This window comes from Vulpes lagopus, chromosome 12, assembly GCF_018345385.1.
Source record: "Vulpes lagopus strain Blue_001 chromosome 12, ASM1834538v1, whole genome shotgun sequence".
Classification (NCBI taxonomy): domain Eukaryota; kingdom Metazoa; phylum Chordata; class Mammalia; order Carnivora; family Canidae; genus Vulpes; species Vulpes lagopus.
The window spans coordinates 65,437,434-65,463,852 of record NC_054835.1 but is presented as its reverse complement, the minus strand read 5'-3'; the positions used below and the strand labels follow the sequence as shown (position 1 = coordinate 65,463,852).

The 26,419-nt window shown below is 40.7% G+C and overlaps 1 protein-coding gene and 1 non-coding gene across 2 annotated transcripts; both read left to right on the top strand.

Moving 5' to 3' along the window:
* Window positions 1–3,574: 3,574 nt before the first annotated feature.
* COMMD8 (COMM domain containing 8) lies at window positions 3,575–18,518 on the top strand. The gene is made up of 5 exons (XM_041727100.1): window positions 3,575–3,698; window positions 8,401–8,556; window positions 12,899–13,051; window positions 16,093–16,248; window positions 17,679–18,518. Exons 1-5 carry the CDS (start codon window positions 3,633–3,635, stop codon window positions 17,697–17,699), a joined length of 552 nt encoding a protein of 183 aa, XP_041583034.1. The 5' UTR covers window positions 3,575–3,632; the 3' UTR covers window positions 17,700–18,518.
* A 970-nt stretch (window positions 18,519–19,488) lies between these two features.
* Window positions 19,489–19,595, top strand: LOC121474409. The gene has a single exon (XR_005983398.1). It is a non-coding gene; the product is annotated as a U6 spliceosomal RNA (small nuclear RNA).
* The last annotated feature ends 6,824 nt before the right edge of the window (window positions 19,596–26,419 follow it).

The following is a 26,419-nucleotide window of genomic DNA, read 5'->3' as shown; positions in this document are numbered from 1 at the left end:
CCAGGGCATGGTGCACAGAATTATTTCTGCCTCCTTCCACTTCAAAATGGAAAAAAAAAAAAATCCCAATCAAGTTGCCTCAAGAAGAGGGAACAAATTAACTCTTCTCCAGTCAGCCTGAATTTCAATTTCAGCTCAGCAAGCACACTCAGTGAGGTTTACCTGAGATCTTTTTTACATCTCTCCCAGCTGTGATCACTGACTTACATTGCCTATACTGCACTATATAACTGCCAAGGTGGGTTTTATTATTTTTTTAAAGATTTTATTTATTTATTCATGAGACACACACACACACAGAGGCAGAGACACAGGCAGAGGGAGAAGCAGGCTCCCTGTGGGGAACCCAACGCGAGACTTGATCCTGTGACTCCAGGGTCACGTCCTGGGCCAAAGGCAGGCACTAAACTGCTGAACCATCCAGGGATCCCCCCGAGGTGGGTTTTAGAGGTAGATCATATTCCCAAGGCAGAGACTCTCCAATGCTGTACATAGGAAGGTATAGAGGAAGGAGACACCCTGCTTCTTTCTGGAACCCACTTAACTTTAGCTAGGTAACAGGTGAGGAAAGAAGGCCACTTACAAGGGCATCTAATAATGTTTTTTACGTACCAGGCTAGACCTTGTTTCAAGGACTTTACATATATAAATGTATGACTCTAAGTTCTGTACTAACATTCTTAACACAGGGAAGGGAACACAGCTTGCCTAATATTACATAGACATTAACTTGCCTAACTGGGGTTCGAACTTAAGAAGTTCAGCTCCAGAGTCCACATTTCCAACTATCACTCAAGTAAGATTTGGAACATGGGAACTAGAACACACTTAGTAAAAATGGGAATGTAAGAGACCGAAATAGGTTTTGAAAACCTCTTGGATCACACACATGAGAATGTCTTCTTACTTATCAAAAGGCAAATACTAAGCATTCTCAACTGGTGAACTCTGTCAGAAGCTGTATTTGTTAAAGGTTGAGTTTTTGTGTGAGGTTGAGTTTTTGTGTGTGTGTGCTACTATTTATTGAAGTTTTAATTTTAATTCCAGTTACAATACAGCATTATATTCGTTTCAGGCGTACAACATAGTGCTTCAACAATTAAAGGCTAAGTTTTGTTACAACCAAATTCCAAAGGAAAGACCAAATTCTTCCTAATATCTAGCATTGCTTGAGAGAGATATCAGGATCTAATTTCGTGTCCTCTGACTAAATCTTGGGCCCTGTTCTTTGTGCCTCTTTGCCTTATTTAGTAATCTGTTTTATGGCTTTAGGAAACCATATCACCGCAGAATGCCTTTCTTTCCTCTTTGGGGCAAGTGAAACAGACACAGCCCAGTGACTTTGGAACTAACACTTGTATGACCCTTGGACAAGGTTGACACAAGTTCACCAAATTTGTTTCCTCATCTTTAGAAGTTGGGGTAACACCTACAACTCAAAGTTATAGGGAGGATTAATAAGATAAAATATATAAACTGTTTGGCATCTACTATAGATGCTTGATAAATATTTTTACAACTTTTACAATATTCAAAATCCAGCTTTCTTAGAAAACAGGGTCTACCCTCAGTAGACTTACTAACAGACATATGTGAGCCAGGAAGGTTCCAGATTCCTTGTTTATAAACTATTAATTGAGCAGCCCCTATGCACAAAGTCAATGTGTCTTAATCATGTTTCAGTTGGGTCAATGATCTTTGCCATACAGGAGAGCTCGGTTCTTGTCTCATCGAGTCGAAGAACAAATCCGGCAGACAACAGAGAGTGAGCAAAGCGATAAAAGTTTATTAGGCAGAGACACAGAGAAAGCTCTCAGAAGTGAGAAGGGTCCCCGTAGGGTTGTCACTGAGGGCTTTTATGGTCTGTCTTTTCTAGGAAACCGATCTGGGAGCTTGGTCAAGTTCTTGCTAACATCAGGGTGGATGTTCTGGACAAACAAGGTGGACTTGTAACCATCATAATAACAAACCAGATGTTTTTATAAATATCATGAGCCCAAACAAGGCACTCCCTTCTCTCTGGTCCATACCTCCTCCATATTTCTCTACATCTAGGATTTCTGGGATCCTAGTCAAGTAGCCCATGGCCTTGAGATGCTTGTGTCGTCTTGGTTTGAGCAGCGACTATTTTTTTTAAAAGATTTTATTTATTTATTCATGACAGAGAAGCAGAGACACAGGCAGAGGGAGAAGCAGGCTCCATGCAGGGAGCCAGACATGGGACTCGATCCCAGGGCCTCCAGGATCAAGCCCTGGGCCTAAGGCAGGTGCTAAACCGCTGAGCCACCTGGGCTGCCCTTGAGCAATGACTATTGATAACACCTTAATGACATATTTCTTTGCGTCTGGTGAGTTTCTAGGATTACTTAGTGGCCATTACAGGGGGGAGACTCCCTAACATTTTGGAGCTGGGGAGTCAGGTTTATTTTTTTTGTTTTTACTATCTTTTCTGTTTTCTTAGGTAGGAGCCTGACCCTGGGGCCTTTCCCTGCCTAGCCCCGTCTGCCCCTCACTTGTTCCTACATCAATTTTACATATCTGCACGAAGAACCAGAAAGCGGTAAATATTTTGAGGGACAGTCATGAAAATTCATAAGAGGAAGAAATTGCTTTCACCCCCAAGAGATGGGGCGCAGAGTAGATAAAGGATATTGAAGCTAAACACTGAAGGATGTCACTAATAAATAGTTTCTCTTTGCAAAGCCCACAGACTAACATAATTACTCTCACGTCTGCAGTATGCTCCATCAGTTTTCACCGCTTTTATTATTATTATTTTAAATATTTTATATATTTATTCATGACATAGAGAGAGAGAGAGGCAGAGACACAGGCAGAGGGAGAAGCAGGCTCCGTGCAGGGAGCCTCATGTAGGACTCGATCCTGGGACCCCGGGGTCACGCCCTGGGCCTAAGGGAGCTGCTCAACCGCTGAGCCCCCCAGGGACCCCCTGCTTTTATTATTAAATGTATTAGACTGACTAGCAAGAACTGCCTTATCCCACCAAATTCTCCACCCTCTGATTAAAATAACAGCGTGAGGAGGAGAGAAATCAGAGAAGCTGTGTAGTTCTGTGTTGCGAGCTCCTCGGCATCAGCAGCGGCTGGAGGCTCCGACCTCAGACTCGGCCTTGACCTAAGATCCAGGACCACGTGTCTCCGACTTCCAGATAAACAGGGAGCACTTTCCTGGCCTAATCATGCCTCATACCATACTTTGGGCACACGGGTCAAGAAAATATTGTTCGCGGCTTCTCGGAAATTTCCAGTTTAACCGGGGACGGGCATTGCTGTTCCGCTACACCTGACCTCCTCGCTCGGAAAGGGGCTGGAGAGGGGCCTGCGAAGAGCAGCGGGTCTGGACACACCCCCGCACGCCCCGAGACCCTCGCGGAGCCTCCGCAACCGGGGTCAGAGAGGCTCGGGCGACCGCGCAGCCGAGCTGCACCGCCCGCAGCGCCCGCCTCCCGGGTCCTCCGGGCAGCGAGGGCTGCGCATCTGCGCACGCGCGCGGCGGCTCGGCGTCCGCCCGCCCGGCCCCGCCCCCGCCCCGCCCCCTGATCACGTGGGCGAGCGGCGCTCCGGAGGGCGCGGGGCCCTGTCACGTGACCGAGGCTGCCGCTCGGCCCTGGGATGGAGCCGGAAGAGGGGACGCCCCTGTGGCGGCTGCAGAAGCTTCCAGGCGAGCTGGGCCCGCAGGTGAGGGCGGCGCGGGCGGGGCCCAGGGCTGGGACGCGGTGTCGGGCGTCCGGCCGCCGGGCTCCCCCTGGAGAGCGGCGCCGCTGAGGCTCCGGGCGCCGCGGCTTGGGGCTCCCCCCCCCGGGCTGCTCCCTCCCCGAGCTGACCCGCGGCCGGCGGCTCTCGCTGCCCGGAGGGCCCGAGACCCGCGGACCTCCCGCAGCGCAGGCCGGCGCTCGGCCTCCCGTCTCATTCATTCCGGGCGCAGCCTGGGCCCGGCGCGGCGAGGAGCTGGGGACGCGGAGCTGCGTACCCTGCCCCCGAGGGGGCGGCGGGAAGCCCCACAGCGGTGAGCCGCACCGGTAGTGGCCGCGTGGACGTGGGCGTGGGCGCCCGGGGCCCGAGCCCGAGCCCGGCTGCGGGGCCCTGCAGAAAGCAGCCTGGGTCGCGTTCGTCCCGCCGGCTTCCCGCTGCAGCCAGCCTCGTGCTGCTGAGCGCGCAGGTGATGCAGGGTACCCCGGGCAGTGAGCCCCCGCCTGTGTCCTGGGCCGACAGACACCACCTGGATTCTTTTTTTTTTTTTTTTTAAGATTTTATTTATTTACTCATGATAGACACACAGAGAGAGGCAGGCTCGCTGCGGGGAGCCCGACGTGGGACTCGATCCCGACACCCCGGATCACGCCCTGAGCCGAGGGCAGACGCTCAACCCCTGAGCCACCCGGGCGTCCCGGCCCCCAAGCCGAATTAACCCGTATACTGAGCTCCTGGGACAGGTAGCGCCCCAGAGTTGAGGGGGCAGACGGAGGCTTTGCAGGAAAGGAACAGCTGGACTTCCAGGTTGGGTTCTTTCTTTCTTTTTTTTAATTTTTTTTTATTTATGATAGTCACACAGAGAGAGAGAGAGAGGCAGAGACACAGGCAGAGGGAGAAGCAGGCTCCATGCACCGGGAGCCCGACGTGGGACTTGATCCCTGGTCTCCAGGATCGCGCCCTGGGCCAAAGGCAGGCGCCAAACCGCTGCGCCACCCAGGGATCCCCCCAGGTTGGGTTCTGAGGGGTGCGTAGGAGCCAAACAGGCCAGGAGGGACGGAGTGCTTTAGGCAGAGGGACAGCAGCCCTGGGGCTGGAGGAAGGAAACCAGCCCCCACAGGCTTGAGGACCTGCCGTTTAATTGGTCTTAATTGGTCGAGGCTGAAATTCAGAGTGAGCTGAGCAGAGACACTAGAGGGGTGAGTAGGAAGCCAGTGGCCCAGGTCTTCATGCACCTTGTGTGTCCACCCTCAGCACCAGAGGCGCCTTTGAGTTTGAAAGATGACACGTTCGGCAGCCCGGGTGGCTCAGCAGTTGAGCACCTGCCTTCAGCCCAGGGCCTGATCCTGGAGACTCAGGGTCGAGTCCCACGTCAGGCTCCCTGCATGGAGCCTGCTTCTCCCTCTGCCTGTGTCTCTGCCTCTCTCTGTGTCTCTCATGAATAAATAAATAAAATCTTAAAAAAAAAAAAAAAAGATGATGCGTGGAGGCAGTAATTGCATCCTGTAGAGGATCTTGACTGTGACCTGTGGAAGGAAGAGAAGACCCAGGGATTGCGGTCAGAGGAAAAGCTGAGAGATGGGTTCTTCCTCCTTGAAAGGAAGGAAAGACCTGCAGGAACTTTGCCTTGCCCTACAGGAAAGCAGCCAGTGCAAACTCGAGCCTCAGCACCAGCTCCGGGAGCCTGGTTCTAGCATGTTGGGTTGCAACTGCCACGTAACTAGGTTTGCTGCTGCTCCTCTGTGCCTCAGCAGTTGGGGTCTCCACGCAGGTCTCCGCACAGCTGCTTGCCCGGTTGGCTCACCTCTGGTCTGGCTCGTTCTCAGCTCCCTGTGGGGTAGATACTCTGCTTTATAGCCCTAGCTCCTGAGAGTTGTGTCTGGCTCCAGCTGGGTTCTCTATCAGGGTTCACTGAGGGCAGGAATTAGTATGGCCTAATGGTGGGGGCAGTCACCTCGGTGCACAGCTTAAGTGGGCATCTTCAGTGTCCGTGGTAGGCACCTCTGCGTAAGCCCCATTATGTTCCATTCAGGATGGGTGAAGTGGGAGTGGGGGCTTAGCCTGCATCATGGGATGGGGGGCATATGGTAGGCAGCTTCTATAAGCCCCACGTTTAGGTCTTGTTTTTCCTCTATCCCATTTACCATGGGAGAGCTTGGGGGAGATAGAAGGGAATAAGCGTGATTCTCATCAGGATCAGGAAGAACCATCGTAGCTCTTCTGTGGGGTTTTGTGAGCGCGGAAACGGAGAGGTCAGCAGAGTTGGAGTATGTGCCCGACGTGGTCAGTCTAGTGAGGGGCAGAGGAGGAGCATGCGTTCACATCTGCTGACTGCAGCCTTTGTATTCGTTTTCTGCCCCGTCTTCCTTCTGCCCACTTCTCCCGTCAGGCCCACGACCTTTCCAGCCGTGGAGGTGGATGACGCCGACCTCTGCATCCAGCCAGAAATCTTTCCCTGAGTGTCAGGCTTCTGCTGAGACACACCCCAGGTATCCAAACCAGTGTGTCCTTGGCTGACCTCCTTGCTTTCCCTCCCGGAGCTACTCTTCCTGTGGTTGTAGCCTCAGCGTCGGTTGGGGGGCACCACCATTTGCCAGCCACTCAGCCTAAACCTCTGGGTGTCGTCCTCGGTTCCTTCTCTTTTACCTCGTGGCCTCCGTTCTGAGTGTCCTCAATACTCAGGCCCCTCTTGATTTCTTCCTGCTAAACTGAAGGCAGGGGGCCTTTGGTCTCACCACCTCTCCTTTTCTTTTCTTCTATCTCCCAGCTTGTTGGCAAATTTATGGAAAGATAATGCAAATATGTGAATAGGTTGCTTCCCTGTGGGAACAAAGAGCCTGGACGCTGTAAATAGGGCCCTTTAGGACTTGGCCTCCACTCCCCTCTCCCGCCTTGTGTCTTGTCTTTTTCTCAAATTGAACATGAGTTTTACGCTTCCATTCTGTGCATACGCTGTTGCTTGTGACTAGAAATGCTCTCTCTTCTATTTGTTTTTTTTTTTTTCTCTTTTCTATTTGAATGGCCTTCCACTCATCCTTTTAAAGCAGACCTTTCTGTGCTTCCTCTCTGTTCTCCTTTGTACCTTCTATAAGCATGGTGCCTGGTACTCATTGGGCCCTTAAGTGGTAGTTATGGTTATTTTTGCTTTGTAGTTCTATTAAGTTAACAATTGGAATAAAGTGCTCATTATGTATCTGTATGTATGAATACAAACATTTATGAATGAATGAATAAAAACATATTCCAGAAGATAGCACTTTTATTTTTTATTTTGAGTTCTGGGTTTTGCTTTAGCAGTTTGAGATAACATGAGGTACATATAGAGAACTTTGAATGAATTTTAAATTGAGAATGTTCATTGATTATGGTAAATAAGAAATCTGTTCATATAATGCATCAGCCATCATTTTGAAGTGGGGTTACCAGTTGCTCATTTCTATTTTGGTATATGTGGTGTTATATAAAGTTAATAAAGTTATTGCTTAAAATGGAGTAGAATATGGTCCAGGGGGGAGGGGAAGATTTGGAAGACTTGTTGCTTAAATGCATTTCCAAATTATTTGGGTTCAGATACTCTTTTTACAAGACAGAAATATCCCCTGGGAAAGAAAGCCATATTAATCGTTTATCCCAAATAGTGCTGGCATAGTAGGCGCTCAGTTAATGTACGTTAAAGACTTGAAACAGTATCGACAGTAGTAGTAGTGGTAATAGTGATAATGATAATAATAATTAGAAGAATTATAACAATGGCTAGCAACATTTAAGTTTTTTTTTTTTTTTTTTTTTTTTTTTAAGATTTTATTTATTTAAGACAGAGAGAGACGAGAGGCAGAGACCCAGGAAGAGGGAGAAGCAGGCTCCATGCTGGAAGCCCGATGTGGGACTTGATCCCGATTCCTGGGCTGAAGGTGGCACTAAACCGCTGAGCCACCAGGGCTGCCCTGTTTAAGTGTTTTATCCGTGCCAGGAATGTGCTGAGGGATTTGCATATACTCATTTAATCCTTGCAGCAACATTATGGGGACAGATGATACCCTCATTTTACACATGAGGATCCAGGCCCAGGACATTTTAATAACTTAGTTAAGTAGCAGGACTAGGATTTAAACTAGACAGTTTTATTCCAAAATTCAGTGTTAATCATGATGTTCAGTTATATATGTGTTAGTATTTCCATTGCTGATACTAAGGTAGGGTAGAGATAAAGGAATGTAGAAAAGGAAAAGAAAGATACTGACAGTTTTCTTGGAGTGGACCAAAAGAAGTGAATATGAATGCTATGAAAATGGAGGTAAAGGAAAATGATGTCTGTGGATCTACAGTAATAAAACTTTAGTCTAAAAGTCATACTTTTTTAAGATTATTGGAATAAATACAGTAAGTAATACCAAGGTGAAGCTTTTATTCTCGCCGTCTTCCTTTCAGGAATATTGGGGAAACAACAGTGTATCTGTGAGATTATTTTAGCTTCCGAAGGTGGACAAAATTATAGAAGGTTTGGGATTTTTATTGGAGTTTTAATTTTTAATTAATGAGAATAATGTTAAAAATGAAACTCTAGTTACATTTCAACCTCAGCTGCTTTTGCAGATAACATGATCTTCTCCTAATAATATTTGTTTCCTACAGGGAAGATTAATTTTTTTGCAAGTTTACTTATAATTCATTTATTTCCTTTTCTCTCCAGCTTCTTCACAAAATAATTGATGGCATTTGTGGCCGGGCTTACCCTCTCCACCAGGATTATCACAGTGTTTGGGATTCAACAGAATGGAAGAATGTTCTAGAAGATATTACCAAATTTTTCAAAGCTGTAGTTGGTAAAAATTTATCTGATGAAGAGGTAACTTCACTCCAAATTTCTATACCTTATAATAAGTAGTAAATCATTTTCAAGTTTTTCCTAAGTTGGTCTTTAGGGTACTATATCACACAAGAGCCATTATCAGGAAGTATACACATACTTTTTTTTCTTTTTTTTTTTTTAAAGATTTTATTCAGGGATCCCTGGGTGGCTCAGTGGTTTAGCACCTGCCTTTGGCCCAGGGCGCGATCCCAGAGTCCCAGGATCGAGTCCTGCGTTGGGCTCCTGGCATGGAGCCTGCTTCTCCGTCTGCCTGTGCCTCTGCTTCTCTCTCCTCTCTCTATGACTATCATGAATAAATAATTTTAAAAAATTTGATCCATATATAAAATAAATAAATAAAATATTTTATTCATTTATTAGAGAGAACACAAGGGAGTAGTAGCTGGGGGGCTGGGTGTGCAGAGGGAGAGGGAGAAGTAGACTCCTGCTGAGCAGAGAGCCTGGTGTGGCTGGACCCCAGGACCCTGGGATCATGACCTGAGCTTCCTAGGTACCCCCAGTAAGTATATGTTATATTAAAACAAAAACCACATAATTTTGAGTAGGTAAATCTGATTGTGGAAGTTCTTATTTTTTATGGTTTTGGTTGATGTTTTTAAAATTGTGACACATTTAAATCATGTAGAAGAAAACTAAAAGTTACATAACAAACACATTTCCATTATCACAGTTAAACAGTTGTTAACATCTTTATGCATTACAAGGTTTGTGTGCTTATTTTAGAAACAAGGCATTATAGATACATCTAAACCCTACCTGGGCATGCCACCCTTCCCCAAGAGATCACCACTTGTAAAGTTGGTATACATGTTTTGTATTCTATATTGTGTGAACATTTGCATTTTAAGCAATATATACAACTATTTGAGCTGTTTAAACGTATAACTTGTAAATAATAACCTATGTACCCATTTGTAATTTTCTTATGGAATGTTGTGTTTCAGACTTGTCAGGTGTTGGTAAGTGTAAATCTGGTTCATGTATTTTAGCCTCTTGTAGTATTTGTTGATAAGAATTAGGACTTATTTTTCTGTCTCCGCTTCTGATGAACTACTAGATCACTGTCTCTTTAGTTGTTATGTATAGTACTTCTACAGACATTTTGTGTGTGTCTCCTTGTATGCACATTGGCTAGCTTTTCTCCGATAGACATCTTGAAGTGAAATTATATGGTCATGGTGTATCCTTCCATTGAATTGCTTTTATAGCTTAGTTAAAAATTATTTTGGCATGTTTGTTTAGGTTTCTCCCTTTTAAAAAAATGTAGTTTTAAGTATGTTCATTTTGATTTGGATCATTTTCGATGGGAGTTTTTTGTTAGATACATCATGTATTTTAAATATCTTCTCCCATTATGGGGCTTGCCTTTTCACTCTTAATGGTGTCTTTTTGTGAACAGAAGTTCTGAATTTTGATCAAATCCAGCTTTGTATATATTTCTTTTGATGGTTAGTGCTAGCAAGGTCCTGTTTAAGAAATATTTGTGCCAAAGTCATGAAAATGTATTTGTTAGTTTTCTTGTAGAAGCTCTCACATTTATGTTACTGATGCATTTTTAATTAATATTTGTGTGTGGAGTAAGAACTGAGTTCACATTTTTTCACATCAGTAGCCACTTGACCCAGTACTATTTATTGAAATGACTATCCTTGCTCCCATAGAATTTTTGTGCAGCCTTTGTTGTAAATCAGGTAACTGTATATGTTTGGGTCTGTATCTAGACTCTTTATCTGCTCCATTAGTTTATTTGTCTCTATTTCACAGTATTACACTGTCTTAATTACTGTAGAATTAAAGCTGTCCGGTATTAGAAGACCTGCAATGCCCTGCTTCTCCAAGATTGCTTTGGTTATTATGAATCCTCTGTATTTTCATGTACAATTTTGAAATCAGCTTGTCAATTTCAATGAAAAAAACTGCTGGACTGCTGTATCAAAATACTATGAACTAGATAGCTTAAACAATAAGAACTTATTTCTCACAATACAAGATAAAGCTGCTGGCTGATTTGATTCCCTGCAGAGGGCCCTTTTTCTGGCTGCAGACCACCTTCTTGTGTCTCTTACACTGGTGAGGGGAGAGGGCAGAAGCATGCTCTCTTGAGTCTTGTTTTATAAGGTCACTAATCCTATCACTGAGATTCCCCACCCTTTGACCTATTAAACCTAATAACCTTTCTGAGGCCCCATCTTTAAATATCACAGTGAAGGATAGGATTTCAACATAGGAATTTTGGGGTGACACATTTAAGTTATATAGCATGGGGATTGCACTGAATCTCTAGATCGTTTTGGAAAGAATTTACGGGCTTAATATTCTCCCAATCCATGAACACAGTATAACATTCCATTTATTTGTTTTTTTTTTTTTTCTTTTTTTTTTAATTTATTTATGATAGTCACAGAGAGAGAGAGAGAGAGAGAGAGGCAGAGACACAGGCAGAGGGAGAAGCAGGCTCCATGCACCGGGAGCCTGACGTGGGATTCGATCCCGGGTCCCCAGGATCGCGCCCTGGGCCAAAGGCAGGCGCCAAACCGCTGCACCACCCAGGGATCCCTCCATTTATTTGGATTACTTCAATTTCTCTAATATTTTGTAGTTTTCAGTTATAGAGGTCTTGTTAGATTTATTTCTAAGTAATATTTTTGATGTTTTTAAATTTCGTTCTCCAATTGTTGGCTGCTAGAATGTAGAAACAACATACATTTTTATATCTTTATACCATGTTTTACAATCTTTAAAAAAATTATTAACAGCTTACAAAACTTTTTTTTATTTTTTTTATTTTTTGGTATACAGTCATTTCCTTCTTAAATTTTAATACCTTTTTTTTTCCCCTTAGCTTATTGCACTAACACCTTTGAGACAGTGTTGAAAAACATAGCGGTATCTTATTCCTGACCTTAGGAAGAATGTATTCACTATTTTATCATTTATTGTGTTAGCTGTATGATTTTCTAGATACCGAATATCTAGAAAACCTATAGGATAACCTCTTACTGTTGAATTTTATTTAAAGGCTTTTCCCCTAAGTTTGATGTTTTTTTCCTCCTTTATTTGTTGATGTGGTGTCTTTCATTGGATTTTTATTTTTATTTTTATTTTTTTTAAACATTTTTTTTTTAATCTTTATTTATTTATGATAGTCACAGAGAGAGAGAGGCAGAGACACAGGCAGAGGGAGAAGCAGGCTCCATGCACCGGGAGCCCGATGTGGGATTCGATCCCGGGTCTCCAGGATTGCGCCCTGGGCCAAAGGCAGGCGCCAAACCGCTGCGCCACCCAGGGATCCCTTTCATTGGATTTTTAAATGGTAAACTAAACTTGCATTACCAAAATAAATGCCACTTGGTCATAATATCTCTTAATTTGGTTTGCCAGTATATTATTTAGGAGTTTTGCATCTGTTTTTGAGTAGTATTGGCTCATAGTTTTTCTTTTCTGTAATGTACTTCTCAGGATGTCAAATTTTATTCTGGTCTAATAAAATGAATTAGGAAGTATTTTTTCTCTTATTCTCTGGAAAAGTTTACACAAGATTAATTTTATACCTTTCTTAGTACTGTGTTATTATGTTGTATAATTTTCAGATATTTGTAACTTCTTAAATCAGTTTTCACTTAATTATACCATGGTAAAAAATATAGTTTGATTGCAGTCCTTTGAAATCTATTGTAATTTGCCACATGGCTCATCATATGGTTCATTTTGGTGAACCATATATTTTTAAAAATAATATGTATTCATGTAGTTGGTTGAGTGTAATGTTTGTGTCAACTAGGCTAAAGGAAGATAGTGTTTTCAGTTTTTAACTTTTACTGATTTTTTTTTTTTTTTTTGGTTTTGTTAGTCACTGGGAGATGTGTTAACATTCTAATTATAAAGGTAGATTTATCCATTTCTCCTTTTAATTCTGCCAAGTTGTGCTACTTTATATATTTTGAAACTATGCTATTAGGTGCACACAAATTTATGGTGGTTCTTCCTGTTGAATGGCCTTTGGGCCCTTCTTTATTTCTCATAATACTTCTTGCCCTGAAGACTACATTGTCTGATTTTAGAATAACTATACCAGCTTTTGTGGTCTTTGCTTCCATGCTACTTGATCCATCAGCTCTTTTCATTTGTTTTGCAAAAATGTGTTGAAATCTCTTGTTTGTTATGCATTCTCATCTTATTCTTTTCATAGATACAGAAATATTTTTTTTCCTTTTATTGTCATTTTAAAGAGTTTGTGTAGGGGGAGTGGAACTCTGTGTTCACATTTTAAACAGAAAGACCCTTTCACTTATTTTCTGTTTACTTTTATTTTTAATAGATATCTCAGCAGTTGAATCAGTTGAATTCATTTCATCAACAAGCTATCATGAAATGCTTGAAAAGTAGGAAAGATGAAATCAAGCAGGCTCTGTTAAAAGAAATAGTTGATATTTCTTCTGCACAACTACAAGATTTTGATTGGCAGTTAAAGGTGAGAATCTATGGGCATGTATGTTTTGTATCTCATTTTCTGAATAGAAAGAAATGTATATTTTTCATAATATACATCTAAAACTTCTGTTATTTAAAGAATACATTGTCAAAAAATTGCATTTTTACATTAATTTAGTACTGTACAAACATCCAAATAATATGTAAGGACATTACATTGATAATAAATTTCGTTAACTAGAGCTGTAAATCATTAAACATTTTAAGTAGCAGAGTAGAATGTATTCAACATGTATTTTTGGCTAGAACTTTTTAGACTTTACATACTCTTCTGAGATTGGTAAATGTGGTTCTGCCTCCAGGGGGAGAAATCTGTAATGTGCTATTAAAAGAGCACTTAAAATTAATATTTTGAAAAAAGACTCGTGATTAGTAGGGTTCATAAAGAACAATTTCAGACCAACTCTCCATGCTGTATAGGGTTCATAGACCTAGATGGGGAGGTTGTATTGAAACACATTGTGTTCCTTCATTTCAGCATAATAACTAGATAAAGTGCCTCATATTGTCTGTGCATAAAGTGGAGAAAACTGTGGAAAAATCACGTAGCTATTTGAGTCATAGCTGGATAAATAACCAAAACCGGATGAATTTGTTTTAGCCAGGAAGGAGGTCTCTGTGATTCTGGTTTTGGCCCATACTTCAACATTTTTAGGAACATTATGCTCACCAAATCTGAGATCTGTTAAATATTATTAATACGATAAATCAAAGTTTAAGATGATTTTACAGCAAATTACAGCGATGGACCAAATGAAGCAGAATAAACTGAGCAGAGATAACCTAGGTAGAGGATTTTTATTTACATAAAACCAACTTAATATAAAAGATATGAGAGATATGCCAAAAGTAATTTATATGAGAAATACTTAGCTTTGATTAGCTACATGTGGCCTGAGTCAACAGTATGATGATTCAGTCTTATGTTTTGTTGTTAGAGATGCAGTGTTTCAAGCAATGGGTAGTTCTAATTCGGTTTTCATTCATTAAATCTTTTTAGTTAATTTAGTAATAATTTTAGTTCTGGCCGCCAGATGTAAGAGATACTTAAACAAATTGGAGCCAGACCAAAAAAGAATGAAAGAAACTTAAAATCATGGTACATGCAGTTTTTTTGAAACACTTGAGACCATGTATCCAGAAAAGAAAAACTTAAGTAGAAAAATATCTTTAAAGGACTAAAAATCATCTGTGTGGATGAGGGAATTGATACATGCTCTGTGGCTTCAGAGGCTAGGACAAAGGCTAAGGTCTCGGGTGTGTTTGTAGTGAGATGAGTTCAACCTAAAGAGAACTTTTTTTTTTTTTTTACCTCAATCAGTATCTGAAGATTATTTAACCTCTTTTTGAAGTAGCGTGTTCATCATTGGTGGTCCTCAACCATAGACTGAGAAACCACTTGCTGGACACACTAAGGAGGAGAATGATCTGTAGGGTAGACCATCTTCGATACTTCCAAATGTCAGATATTCATGAGTCCTGGTCTTTGAAGACAGAATGGAGGAGATATGTGAGGATTCGATTCTGTGGTGTGTGCACTCCGAGGACGTTGGTTAGGGAAGTAGTTCCTTTCCAGTCATTGTACAAATAACGAATGGTACAAGTAAATTTTGGCCAGTAGGAGCACTTTGAACATTCAGGTATTGTGGAGTTTTCTAGCTCAGATTCCAGGAGAATTGATCTTCCCATAGCCATCTGCCAGTGAAGCTATGGTGCTTGTTTCAAAAATTATTAGTATTGGGGATCCCTTGGGTGGTGCAGCGGTTTGGCGCCTGCCTTTGGCCCAGGGCGTGATCCGGGAGACCCTGGATCGAATCCCACGTCGGGCTCCCGGTGCATGGAGCCTGCTTCTCCCTCTGCCTGTGTCTCTGCCTCTCTCTCTCTCTCTCTCTGTGACTATCATAAAAAAAAAAATAAAAAAAAAAATTATTAGTATCGTAAATATTTGGTTCTTTTGTTTCCTCTAGGATTCTCTTTAGACAGAAAATAGGAAGTGGGATAAATGTGTTGATTGTTCTTTTTTTTTTTTTTTAATTTTTAAATTTTTTATTTATTTATTTATGATAGTCACAGAGAGAGAGAGAGAGAGAGAGCCAGAGACACAGGCGGAGGGAGAAGCAGGCTCCATGCACTGGGAGCCTGATGTGGGATTCGATCCGGGTCTCCAGGATCGCGCCCTGGGCCAAAGGCACGGGCCGAACCGCTGCGCCACCCAGGGATCCCGATTGTTCTTGCTGAATTACAGTTCTGGCTGTAATTGAAGGTGGTATCTTAATAACATGTTATTTAAAAAAAAAAAATAACATGTTATTTTGTTTTTAAGATTTCTAAAACAATTTGTTCATTTAATAAAGAGAGCGAGAGCGAGTGCCAGTGAGAGCATAAGCAGGAGGAAGGGTCAGAAGGAGAGGGAGAAGCAGACTCCCTGCTGAGCAGGGACTCCCCCCCTCCCCCATGTGGGGGCTCAACCCTGATGTGGGGCTCGACTGGAGACCTTGAGATCATGACCTGAGCTCAAGGCAGACGCTTAACTGACAGAGCCATGCAAGCTCCCCTTGACATAACGTGTTTATCAGTAACTTAGAGAATTAGCTCATTGTGAATTAAGCATCTTCATTGCTCAGGCTTTACCAGTGTTTTTAGTTTTATCTTTGTACGTGGACTTTCATCCTCTTGGTGTTACACTTCTTTGAGAATTCTCAGTGTCGTGATGCCTTGGACCCATTCAGCATTTCCCTTCCCAGCTGTCACTCTGCTCTGCATTTCTGCTTATACCACAGACTTTGGCCTGGTTGTCCTCTTTTCCTTAGTCGCCTTCCTCTCTATTCATCCTCCTTTCTCTGTCCATTCTTCATATACGTGTTGGTGTAGCATGGATTTCTTCATTTCTTCCGTCTTGTTCTGTACTGACAGCAAGCAGGAGTATTCTTTTTTTTAAATGTATTGAAAATAAGCTGTGATGCATATTTATTGTCATCTTTTTTGCTACTTATTAATTACCATTTTCCTCATTTTAAACAGCTTGCACTGTCTAGTGACAAGATCGCTACTTTACAAATGCCACTCTTAAACCTTCATCTAGACATAAAAGAAAATGGTGAAGTCAAACCGTATTCTGTTGAAATGAGTAAAGAAGAGCTGCAGAATCTAATAAGTTCCTTGGAAGCAGCTAATAAGGTATTTGTTTTAATTGTGTATTTAAAATGCGTAAGTTTTGACTGATATCCTTAGAACAATAGAAGAAAAACTCATAATTGACATAATTGTCAATAAAATAATTGACAATTATGTCAATAGGACATAATTGTCCTATTTCTTTTGTTCCTGATATTTTATGTCAAGGATATTGTTGTTGCTATGTTCTGCATCTCTAGTTTTAGACATTAAATTAATTATAATTTGTAATTTTAATTACTTAGTTTTGAGCATAATTTATCAAGTACTAATTTTTGATAGAATAATAGTGCTTTTCTAAGAGCTAGATTTTTTTATCCCAATGCTCAATGATAAAAATATTTACCTTGATGCTATGAAATTAGTTGAATCTGAAGAGTTTTTATGATTATATGTAGTTATGATTTTAACAAAAGGAGTGTCTTATTTAACTACACAAATAAAATTGCTTTTATAATCCTCTAAGTATGGGAGACAAAATATGACTTGCAGTTATTATGACAAGTCAGGTTGAGATAAAACTAATGAATGACTAAAAATTTTACACATACAAAGGATTGCCTAAATAACAACCGTTCTCAGTATTTATTTAATGAGAAAAATCATATTTAAACAGTAGAAATTGCTGCCGTCAGAAAAAAATAAAAATAACTGTCTGTATATACACGTGTTCCTTGCATGATTGCTCAGCATTTTCTCTAGTGAGCTGGTCTCAGTGATCAGGATCACATATTCTAACCAACTGCTCTTGCCCCTGACTAACCTTCTTGGTCCTGTTTTTGTTTGTTTTGTTTTAAGGACTTTATTTATTAATGAGACAGAGAGAGGGAGGGACACAGGCAGAAGGAAAAGCAGGCTCCCTGTGGGGAGCCCGATGCGGGACTTGATCCCAGGGCCCTGGGATCACACCCTGAGCTGAAGGCAGACGCTCAGCTCCTGTGCCACCCAGGGGTCCCCCCCACCCTTTTTTTTTTTTTTTAAAGTATGCTCCACGCACTGTGGAACCCAGTGCGAAACCTAAACTCGTGGCCCTGAGATCAAGACCTGACCTGATATAGAGTCTGATGCTTACCCACCTGAGCCACTTGGGTGCCCGGCTCTTTTTGAAACCCTGGTATATTCAGCTTCCCTCTATTTTGAAGTCACTCAATCATTTTAGTGCCATGATGACGGTCCACGTGCCTAGGAGCCACCCTGGTAGCCTGGCTTGCTTTTGAAGGGGCTGTCTGCGGGGGTGTGTGGTAAAGGCAGATACAAATGGAATTGGTTCTCAGCCGTGGATCTAGGCAGGCGCGCACCATCAGTTACTGTGCATTTTACTTGCTTGTTATCCGTTGTCCAGTCTTCAGAGATCTCAGAGCATTTCGTTAAGCAGATAAGGGCATCATTCTGGAATAACCTAATTCCTTCTCCCCCCGACTTTGTGTTTTAAGGTGGTCCTGCAGTTGAAATAACTGGAAATGGCAAATACCAACGCTGTCCGAGTCCACTGCTACCCCAGATGCAGCCGAGTGAATACTGTGTGTCCAGAACCCCTGTGCTATACTGACTGTTTTGCTGAGCTGAGGAAGCAACAGTGTTGGGATTGCAGAGATAAAATGTATCGCTTCCCAGAAGAACAGGAAATGACATGGTTGACAGGAAATGCATAAAAAATGATAGATGAAAAATCTATAATAGCAGTTTATATTTTCCTAATGTCTGTTTCGCCTCATTTATTAAATATTTGAGAAATCTTTATAGACAGTTTTATTGAAAGCTAAAAATAGGCTCTAAAGTAATGTAAACGTACAAAGCACAAATATACTTGAATGTTGCTTAAAGAAATATATGAATAGCAAGGATGTGTATTATGGATATATATGATTAATTTGTATTATTTTAAAAAATAACTTTTAAAGAATGTATGAGCTGCATATATAACTCAGGAGATTCCATATCTTTCTTCTATTTCAAAGGAAAGATTATAAAATGTAAAATTTCTTAGAGAAAGAAGCTCCTCTTCAGACATGAACAAGAAAAAAATAAATTTGTCTCAACAGTTTTGAGTTTATGAATTCTAGAGGTTAAAATCTTTTACTCGAGTAGAAAAAAATGAAAGTAACGCTGCTACGTCTGCATTTCTGTGTCTGATTGGGAGGGTGTGCTTTGATAAAAAGAATAGATGTCATTGTATAGTGTGTATATATAACTCTTCAGATATCAGCTGAGATTAAATATAGGTCTAGTTTTGTAACAGAATTTTAATATTGAAGTAAATTGTTTTGGGTGTTAACTTCACTGGAAAACAGACCGTTTTTAATTTCAGTTAACTTTAAAAACAAGCATTCTGAACAAATAAAAAATGTCATTTTATTTTTACCTATTGCTTTATTTCAAGAGACTTTCTACCTAATGCAGTGACCCCTAATTAGTTGGTACCTGCTATTTGCAAGCTTAATTGCTTATTAGAGCATCAGACTATTTATTTGAGGTGTTCTGAGCAGTTATTACTATTCTCATAGAGACGAAGATAGGCTTAGAGGGCTTAAAAAAAAGTCTGTGTGATCTAGACAGTGCTACTCAAAATGGCGTCTGTAGACCAGTGCCATTCTGAGGTCTGTGAAATGTTCGTTACAGGTCAGGGATTAGATGAAGAGTTATGCCAAGAGTGCTCATCAAAAGCTATTGAAAAGCAATATGCTTTTCTCATTGAGAGATGTTGATTATGGAAAAAGTAGTGGAACTAAACAGCATGCTTAAGTAGTTGACGTACTTCCTGTGCAAGTTCCCTGTGTCACAGACGAGTAGCGGTTTGTAGGCTGGCGCTTAAATAATCCGTGATCCCTGATGTACAATGGTTTGACTTAAGACTTTTTGACTTTACTATTGTGCTAAAGCAACATGCATTTAGTAGAGATCATACTTTGAATTTTGATTTTTTTTTTCTTTTTGAATTTTGATCTTTTCCTGGGCTAGCCATATGCAGTACAACATTCTTTTCTGGTGTTGGGCAGCGGGCAGTGTTGCAGCTACCAGACAGCCACACGGTCACGAGGGTAAATGACTGATACCCTGACAATCATCCTTTACCCACACAACCATTCTGTTTTTCACTTTTTGTACATTATTTAGGAAATTACTTGAGGTATTCAACGCTTTATTCAAAAAAAAAAAAAAAAATAGGCTTTTGTGGAACTGTAGGCTAGAATAAGTGTTCCGAGCACATGTAAGGTAGGTGAGGCGTATTAAATGCACTTTTGAGTGCTCGCTTCGGCAGCACATATACTAAAATTGGAACGATACAGAGAAGATTAGCATGGCCCCTGCGCAAGGATGACACGCAAATTCGTGAAGCGTTCCATATTTTTCTGAGAGACCCCAAGAGGGATCTGCAATTTTGAGTGATGAACAAGGATATTTATTCATTCAACAAACAGTGATTAGTTACCTATATGTCAGACACTAGGGAGACCCCAGAGATACAGAAGTGAAAGGGCCAAGATCCCTGCCCTAAAAAAAAAAAAAAAAAAAAAAAAAAAAAAAAAAAAAAAAAAATGCACTTTTGATTTCCAATATATTCAGTTTATGATGGGTTTATTGAGATGTAACCCCATTAAGTCAAGGAAGGTCTGTACTGATCTAAGGTCCTTCTGACTTTGAACCCTCTATTGGCTTCCTTTGCTCTACTTAATTATTCCTCTCATCACCTTATTTATCACCCATTAGAATATTTAACCACCTTGATGAAGTTTGACTGATATACTATAAACCTCACATATTTAGAATGTACAGTCTGGTAAGTTTTGACACATACACACCCAAGAAAGCATCACCTCTCCCAGGATTGTGAACATAGCAGTCACTCCTGGAAGTTTCCTCCTCTTCCTTTGTAATCCCTACCCCTGTACTTTCCCTGCCTGACCAACCCCTGATCTGTTTCCTGCCCCTTGCGGAGTAGTTCACACTTCTCAAGAGCTTAAAACCAGTGGAATCCTATAGTAAGTACCCTTTCTTTTCTTTTGGTCTGGCTTCTTTCAATATTGGATTCATCCAAGTTGTTGCGTTCATCAGTAGTTCATTCCTTTCTCTCAAGTATTCAGTTGTATATTTTTACCATAATTTATCTACCGGTTAAAGAATATTTTGGTCATTGAAAATTTTTCTGGCTGTCACATAACACAGAATCCTGTGAACATTGTGTAAACCTTTGTATGGACGTGTGCTTCCTTTTGAGTGAACACATTGAGGAATGAAATGTTTCTAAAGTGATGTTACCAGTTTACATTCCATACCACAGCTTGTGAAAGTTCTCTACCGCTCTATCTCTACCTGCTTCCTGACACCTGGTTTGGTCAATCTTCTTAATTTCAGCTGTTGATAAATGTATAGTGGCATCTCATTGTGGTTTTAATCATATTTTCCTGATGACTGATGCTGTTCATTGTCTTCTCATGTGCTCTTTGCCATCTGCATATCTTCTCTGGGGAAGTGCCTGTTCAGACCTGTTGCCCATTTCTAAATTGGGTCTTACTATCTTACTGTTGAGTTTTGGGAGTTCTTGACGGCCTGAATGTATGTCTTTTTCACATACGTGCCTTGCAAGTATTTTCTCCCAATCTGTGGCTTTCTTTTTTCTTTTATAAATGGACGGTTTTTTTGTTTTTGTTTTTTTTAAAGAATAGCTTTAGATTTACATAAAAATTGAACAGATGATACAGAAAGACCCCATATGCCCCACATCCAGTTTGCCCTATTATTAATGTGTTAGGATGGTACATTTGTTATAATGAGTGAATGTCAATACATTGTTATTTAACAACTAAATTTCATAGTTTACTTAGATTTCCTGTTTTTACCTAATGTCTTTTTCTCTTCTAAGATTTCATATTTAGTTGTCATATCTCCTTGGGCTTCTCTTGCTGTGATAATGTCCTATACTTTCTTTGTTTTTGATGGCTTTTACAGTTTTGAGGAATGTGAATGAGGTATTTTGTAGGATGGTCCTCTATTGGAATTCAATGTTTTTCTCATGCTTAGACTGGGATTATGGCCTTGGGGGAGGAAAATCACAGGGGTAAAGTGCCATTTACATTACATCACATCATATTGAGGGTACATGCTGTTAGCAGGGTTTATGATTTGACATTGACCTTGCTCACCTGGATGAGGTAGGTTGGTTTTTCACTGTAAAGTTACTCTTTATTTCTCCTTTTTCCATATTGTACTCTTTGGAAGGAAGTCACTATGCGTGGCCCATGTTTAAGGAATGGGAAATTGTGCTCCACCTTCTTGAGGTCAGAGTATCTACAGCAATCTTTTGGAAATTTGCACAGATTTGCCTCTTCTGTTTATTAATTTATTTAATAATTTATATAATATGGACTCATGGATATTTATTTTACACTTTTGGTTATAAGCCCATACTCCTTATTCAAATTGCTCCAGGTTTGGCCATGAGGAGCATTTTGAGTTAGCTCCATTGTCCCATTGGCATACCTTTATCACTGAAGGCAGGTTCTATTTGTTTTTATGCTATTTCCTTAACTTTCTGGCAAAGCAAGATGCTCCAGGCTCATTTTGTCTGTTTCCAACCCAGTCCTAGAATCAGCCATTTCTCCAGGAGGCCCTGGTTCATTTTATAGAAGAACGGTATTCAAAACCAAGCTAGGTATGCTCATTTCTATTGGGTTATTGTTCACCTTAAGTCGTCTCAGCTGAGAGAGCAAAGAAATTGGTGAATGTAAACTAAGCTGTGTGTGTATACATACCTGTAATTATTTATGTAATCAGCTGTGTCTGCATTAAGCTACATGTGGGTTCATCTTGATGTTTTCAACTCTGTTCTTTACCACGTGGATCATTCCCCCCCTACTACCCTTAACTGTAAATTCACAATCCAGCAGTAAGAAACCTGACTGCCACCATCCATTTGCATAATTCTTTTAAGATTTATTTATTTATTTATTCAGGCGGGGGAGAGAGGCAGAGGGAGAAGCAGGCTCCATGCAGGGAGCCGGATAGGGACTCAATTCTGGGCCTCCAGGATCACACCCGGGGCTGCAGGTGGCGCTAAACCAATGCGCCACCAGGGCTGCCCTCCATTTGCTTAATTGTTCAATTCTAGTATGTGTATGTATATGTATATGTGTATGTATACACACACACACACACACACATTTGGCAGTATCTGAATTGTTTATCCATGGGAAACATTTTATCTTGGAAGGAATTATGTGCAGTTCCTTTGCCTTTGGTCTTACAGACTTCACTCCTTTCCAGAGCTACTTAGGCCAGTCCCTCCCCTACCTCCAACAGTGAGGTGGTTTTATACATTTGTAATACACTTAGATTTTTTTTGCCATAGTCTGTGTTCTTTGCTGGGATTGCCTGGCTTCCTAAATGATTTTTAAATTTGTGTAATTTTCTGTGTTGAATAGCTCTCTGTGACCTAGCAAATGCCTAATGTCATGAATTCACTTTACAGAATTGGTTGGTCAGCACCCTGAAAATCCCTCACGCTTTACTTATTCATCCCTCACCTTCCTCTGAACCCCACAGTCAGTGAGTTTTCTTAAAATGTCTTTATAGTTTTGCCTTTTCCAGAATGTCCTGTAATTAGGATCATACAGTACGTAGTCTTTTCAGACTGGGTTCTTTCCCTTGGCAATCTGCATTTCGGATCCTTCCATGGCTTCTTGTGGCTTGATGACATTTCTTTTTTTATCCTCGAATAATATTTCATTGCAGAGATGTACCATTCCCCTACTGAAGGTCAGTGGTACTGCCCAGGAGTGTGACTGCTGGATTGTATGGTAGGACACGTCTAACTTTGTGAGAAATCTCCAAACTTTTTCAAAATGGCTGTACCACTTTGTCCTCCCTCCCGCCTTCCCTCCCTCCCCTCAATTGTGGCAAAAAGCACGTAACATGAGATCTCTCCTCTTAAATTTTTCAGTGTGTAGTACAGGAGTGGCAACTCACTGAACGCTGTTGTACAGTAGATCTAGAACTTTTTCACCTTTTATCATTGAAACTCTACACGTTGAACAGCAACTCGCCACTTCCCCATCCTCCACCCCCGGCAATCACCGTTGTGCTTTCTTCAAGAATTTGACTACTTAAAAAAAAAAAAAAAAAAAAGAATTTGACTACTTTAGATACTTCATGTAAACGGAGTCATGAAGTATTTGTCCTTCAGGAACTAGTGTATTTTACTTACCATAATGTCCTTGAGATTCCTCTGTGTTTTAACATATGACAGTTTCCTTTTTGGAGGGCTGAGTAATATGCCCTTTACTGTATATCCCACATTTTCTTTGTCCATTAATCCACAAGCGGATATTCAGGTGGTTTCCACCTCTTGGCCATTGTGACTAATGCTGCAGTGGACGTGGAGCGCAAATACCTCTTCAAGATCCTCTTTTCAATTCTCTTGGATAAATACTGGAAGTGGGATCGCTGGATCATATGGTAGATTTAATCTTTTGAGGAACCTCTGTATTTTCTGTAGTGACTACACCTTTTTAGGTTCCCACCGAGAGTGCACAGGGGTTCCATCCTCTCCATTTCCTTGGTTGATGCTACTTACTTCATAGATACACAAGTACCTATCTTGTGTTAGCTTCATATTACCTGAAATTCTTATAGCAAATCCTTAACATGCAACACACATAATGGCATTTTTCTTAAAAAAACTGGAAGGCCTTTTCTTCCTTTGCATAACATAGTCTTCCGGAAATAGTAGCCAGTGTAGGATGGCTCTAAAATCCTTGGAATTTAGCTTCAGGCCAAGGCTCTGCTGATGTAGTGGTGACTCCTAGGTACTTTGGGGGACGGTTGTTAAAGTTGTCTCTAGGCTGAAATTTAAACTCTCATTGAAAAGCTAACCATCAGTTAATGGATATATGAACTTCACACCTTTAGTCTGTTTCTTATTTTATTGTCAAAATATTATTTCTGAGGGGAGACAATGAATTTGGAGTTTGGAGGTCTTCCAGTTAGGAAAGAAAGACTGACAAATACCCCAACCCTGATACTTGTATTTACAGTGCAGATTTTAAAAGAAATTTGACATAATGCACCTCACAAATGGATGCTATTAAAGTCCATTTTAGGCATCATTTTTTAATACAAAGAGACTTAATCTTTTTTTCTAGTACATGAACACTCCACGTGTCCAAATGTTCGTAAGGCGTGTTATCTTAAAGAATTTCTTACCCCTAAAAATCAAAGTGGTACAGAAATAAGCTCCTGAAAAAGTGCTGGTACTTTGCCCCCAGTACTTGTTGGATTGTTGGATAACACTGCAAAGAATTTCTTCCAAATAAAGGGATTTTGCTTTGTATTAAATCTTACAATAAGACTCCGAAATGATAGATTCAGAATTCTAAACATTTTTAAGGATTATAAAAAGATAGGCCTGAAATCTTGCATATCTTTGAGCACAGTACACACTAAGCTTTTATCTGTGTTTTAGGAATAAAACTAACATAAACTGTACATATTTATAGCAATAAACTACACGGCAGAAGCTGCACCACGGCTTTTTGCGAGTATAGCTGATGGTTTTTGACACCAGCCTTCAAATGTGTTTTCTTTCTTTCATTTGCTGAAACATTTAAAATCCTGAAGTACTAGAGCAAAGGAAACAGCAACTTATTTTCTAGCAGCAAAGCCACACCATTAACAAGAATGCCGAGTGAACCGCAGTCCTGAGACTGGGAGTATCCGTGAGTCCTGAAATCGAGTGCACGCGCATTTCTTGTGTCCATACCTGATTGCATGTAAGTTGTTTTCTGTTTTACAAGAACACATGACCACTCAATGAATGCGAATAGAAAAAAGGCCATGAAAGGTGGAAGGGTCAGGAATCGGAGGACACTGCAGTTTCTTTTTTTTTTTTTTTTTTTGACACTGCAGTTTCTTATTCGCTGATTCACTGCTTAGAGGGAGATCTGTGTCTTCTTTGAGGTGTAGAAACCACAGTCTACAGGCTTCATAGATTTCTGTCCACAGACAGTTTTTGAGATAGTGAAGTCATGACGTCCATACTCAAAGCCCATAAAAAGGGAATGAATGAAACGGTTAGACTATTTTAATTAAATCCCTAACAGGTTACCGTCGAACCCCCAGTGTGAAAGTTTGATTTCAAATGTTAAAAGTGGCTACAGAAAATCTCAAGTTTCATTAGAAGAGCAGTTTCAGTCAGAAAATGCAGCATATATTGATACAAAATAGAAACTGGAATTATAAAAGTAAAGAGTCCACCTTCCTTTTCTTGGCATTTTTAAAACTTTTCCCATTTCATTAAAATTTCTTTCGGTTTCCAGAAATGCTTATTCTTGCCATTTAGCTCTTCTAGTGGTCTGGCCAATATACAAAGGGATTATCTGCTTATGTAAGAAAGCAAATGCTTATGTCAAAGAAACAAAAGAACATTAATATATTTTATGTTTCTTTGTAATTAATGGAGTTCTGCTTGCTGAGAAATAAAGAGGGAGAAAGGAATCATTTAATTTACGAGAACTATGTAATACCAATCAGGATAGGACTACGCTAACTCCTGTTTGGTAGGAGGGTAAATAGACAATTCAGCAAATTGGTGGGGGTTTAAAAACACAAGGGATTGAACATTTAACATATTCTAACTTACTGGGTGAGTTGAGCGCAAGATTCGGAGAGGCAACATAAGGTACAAATGTTTGTGTCTAAGTAGCACCTGCTTTTTTAAGCTTCAGCTACTTAGGACGTGAATTAGGGAGCTGTGAATGAAAACAGCATGAGACTGGTTTGGAAAGTTGCGCTAATTTTTGGATTCGATCAAGTTTTAGGTGAAGTGGTGCCAAAGGAGTGTTCCACTGCTGGCAGGATAGATATTTCTCCCACTCTTTAGCCTAATGAGTCCTGCTTTCCCAAACCTCCTGAATCACCATAAAAAGATGTTTGCCTCAGGTTGAGTCTCCTTGGGTAAAAGTCACAGGAATGAAATTACTATTTAGAGATGGACAGCCAAGAGAATTTTTCAAGCAAGCCACCCTAACCCAGAAGCGTTTCTCTCAAAAAGTTTTATTTGTATTTACACAATGTTAAAGTTTCCAATTTACATTTCCATTAGCCTTTTAGATGACACAACAACATCATTTCACATTAGCCATTAGGTTCCCGTCACAATGGCACAAAAATGCTGCCTGGT

What these genes read in the sequence shown, in the direction of transcription:
- COMMD8 (XM_041727100.1), top strand. Translation starts at nt 3,633, where the DNA reads ATGGAGCCGGAAGAGGGGACGCCCCTGTGGCGGCTGCAGAAGCTTCCA. An exon ending in CAGGCGAGCTGGGCCCGCAG is followed by an intron (nt 3,699 to 8,400) that starts GTGAGGGCGGCG and finishes TTTTCTCTCCAG; the next exon opens with CTTCTTCACAAAATAATTGA. An exon ending in CCTTGGAAGCAGCTAATAAG is followed by an intron (nt 16,249 to 17,678) that starts GTATTTGTTTTA and finishes TTGTGTTTTAAG; the next exon opens with GTGGTCCTGCAGTTGAAATA.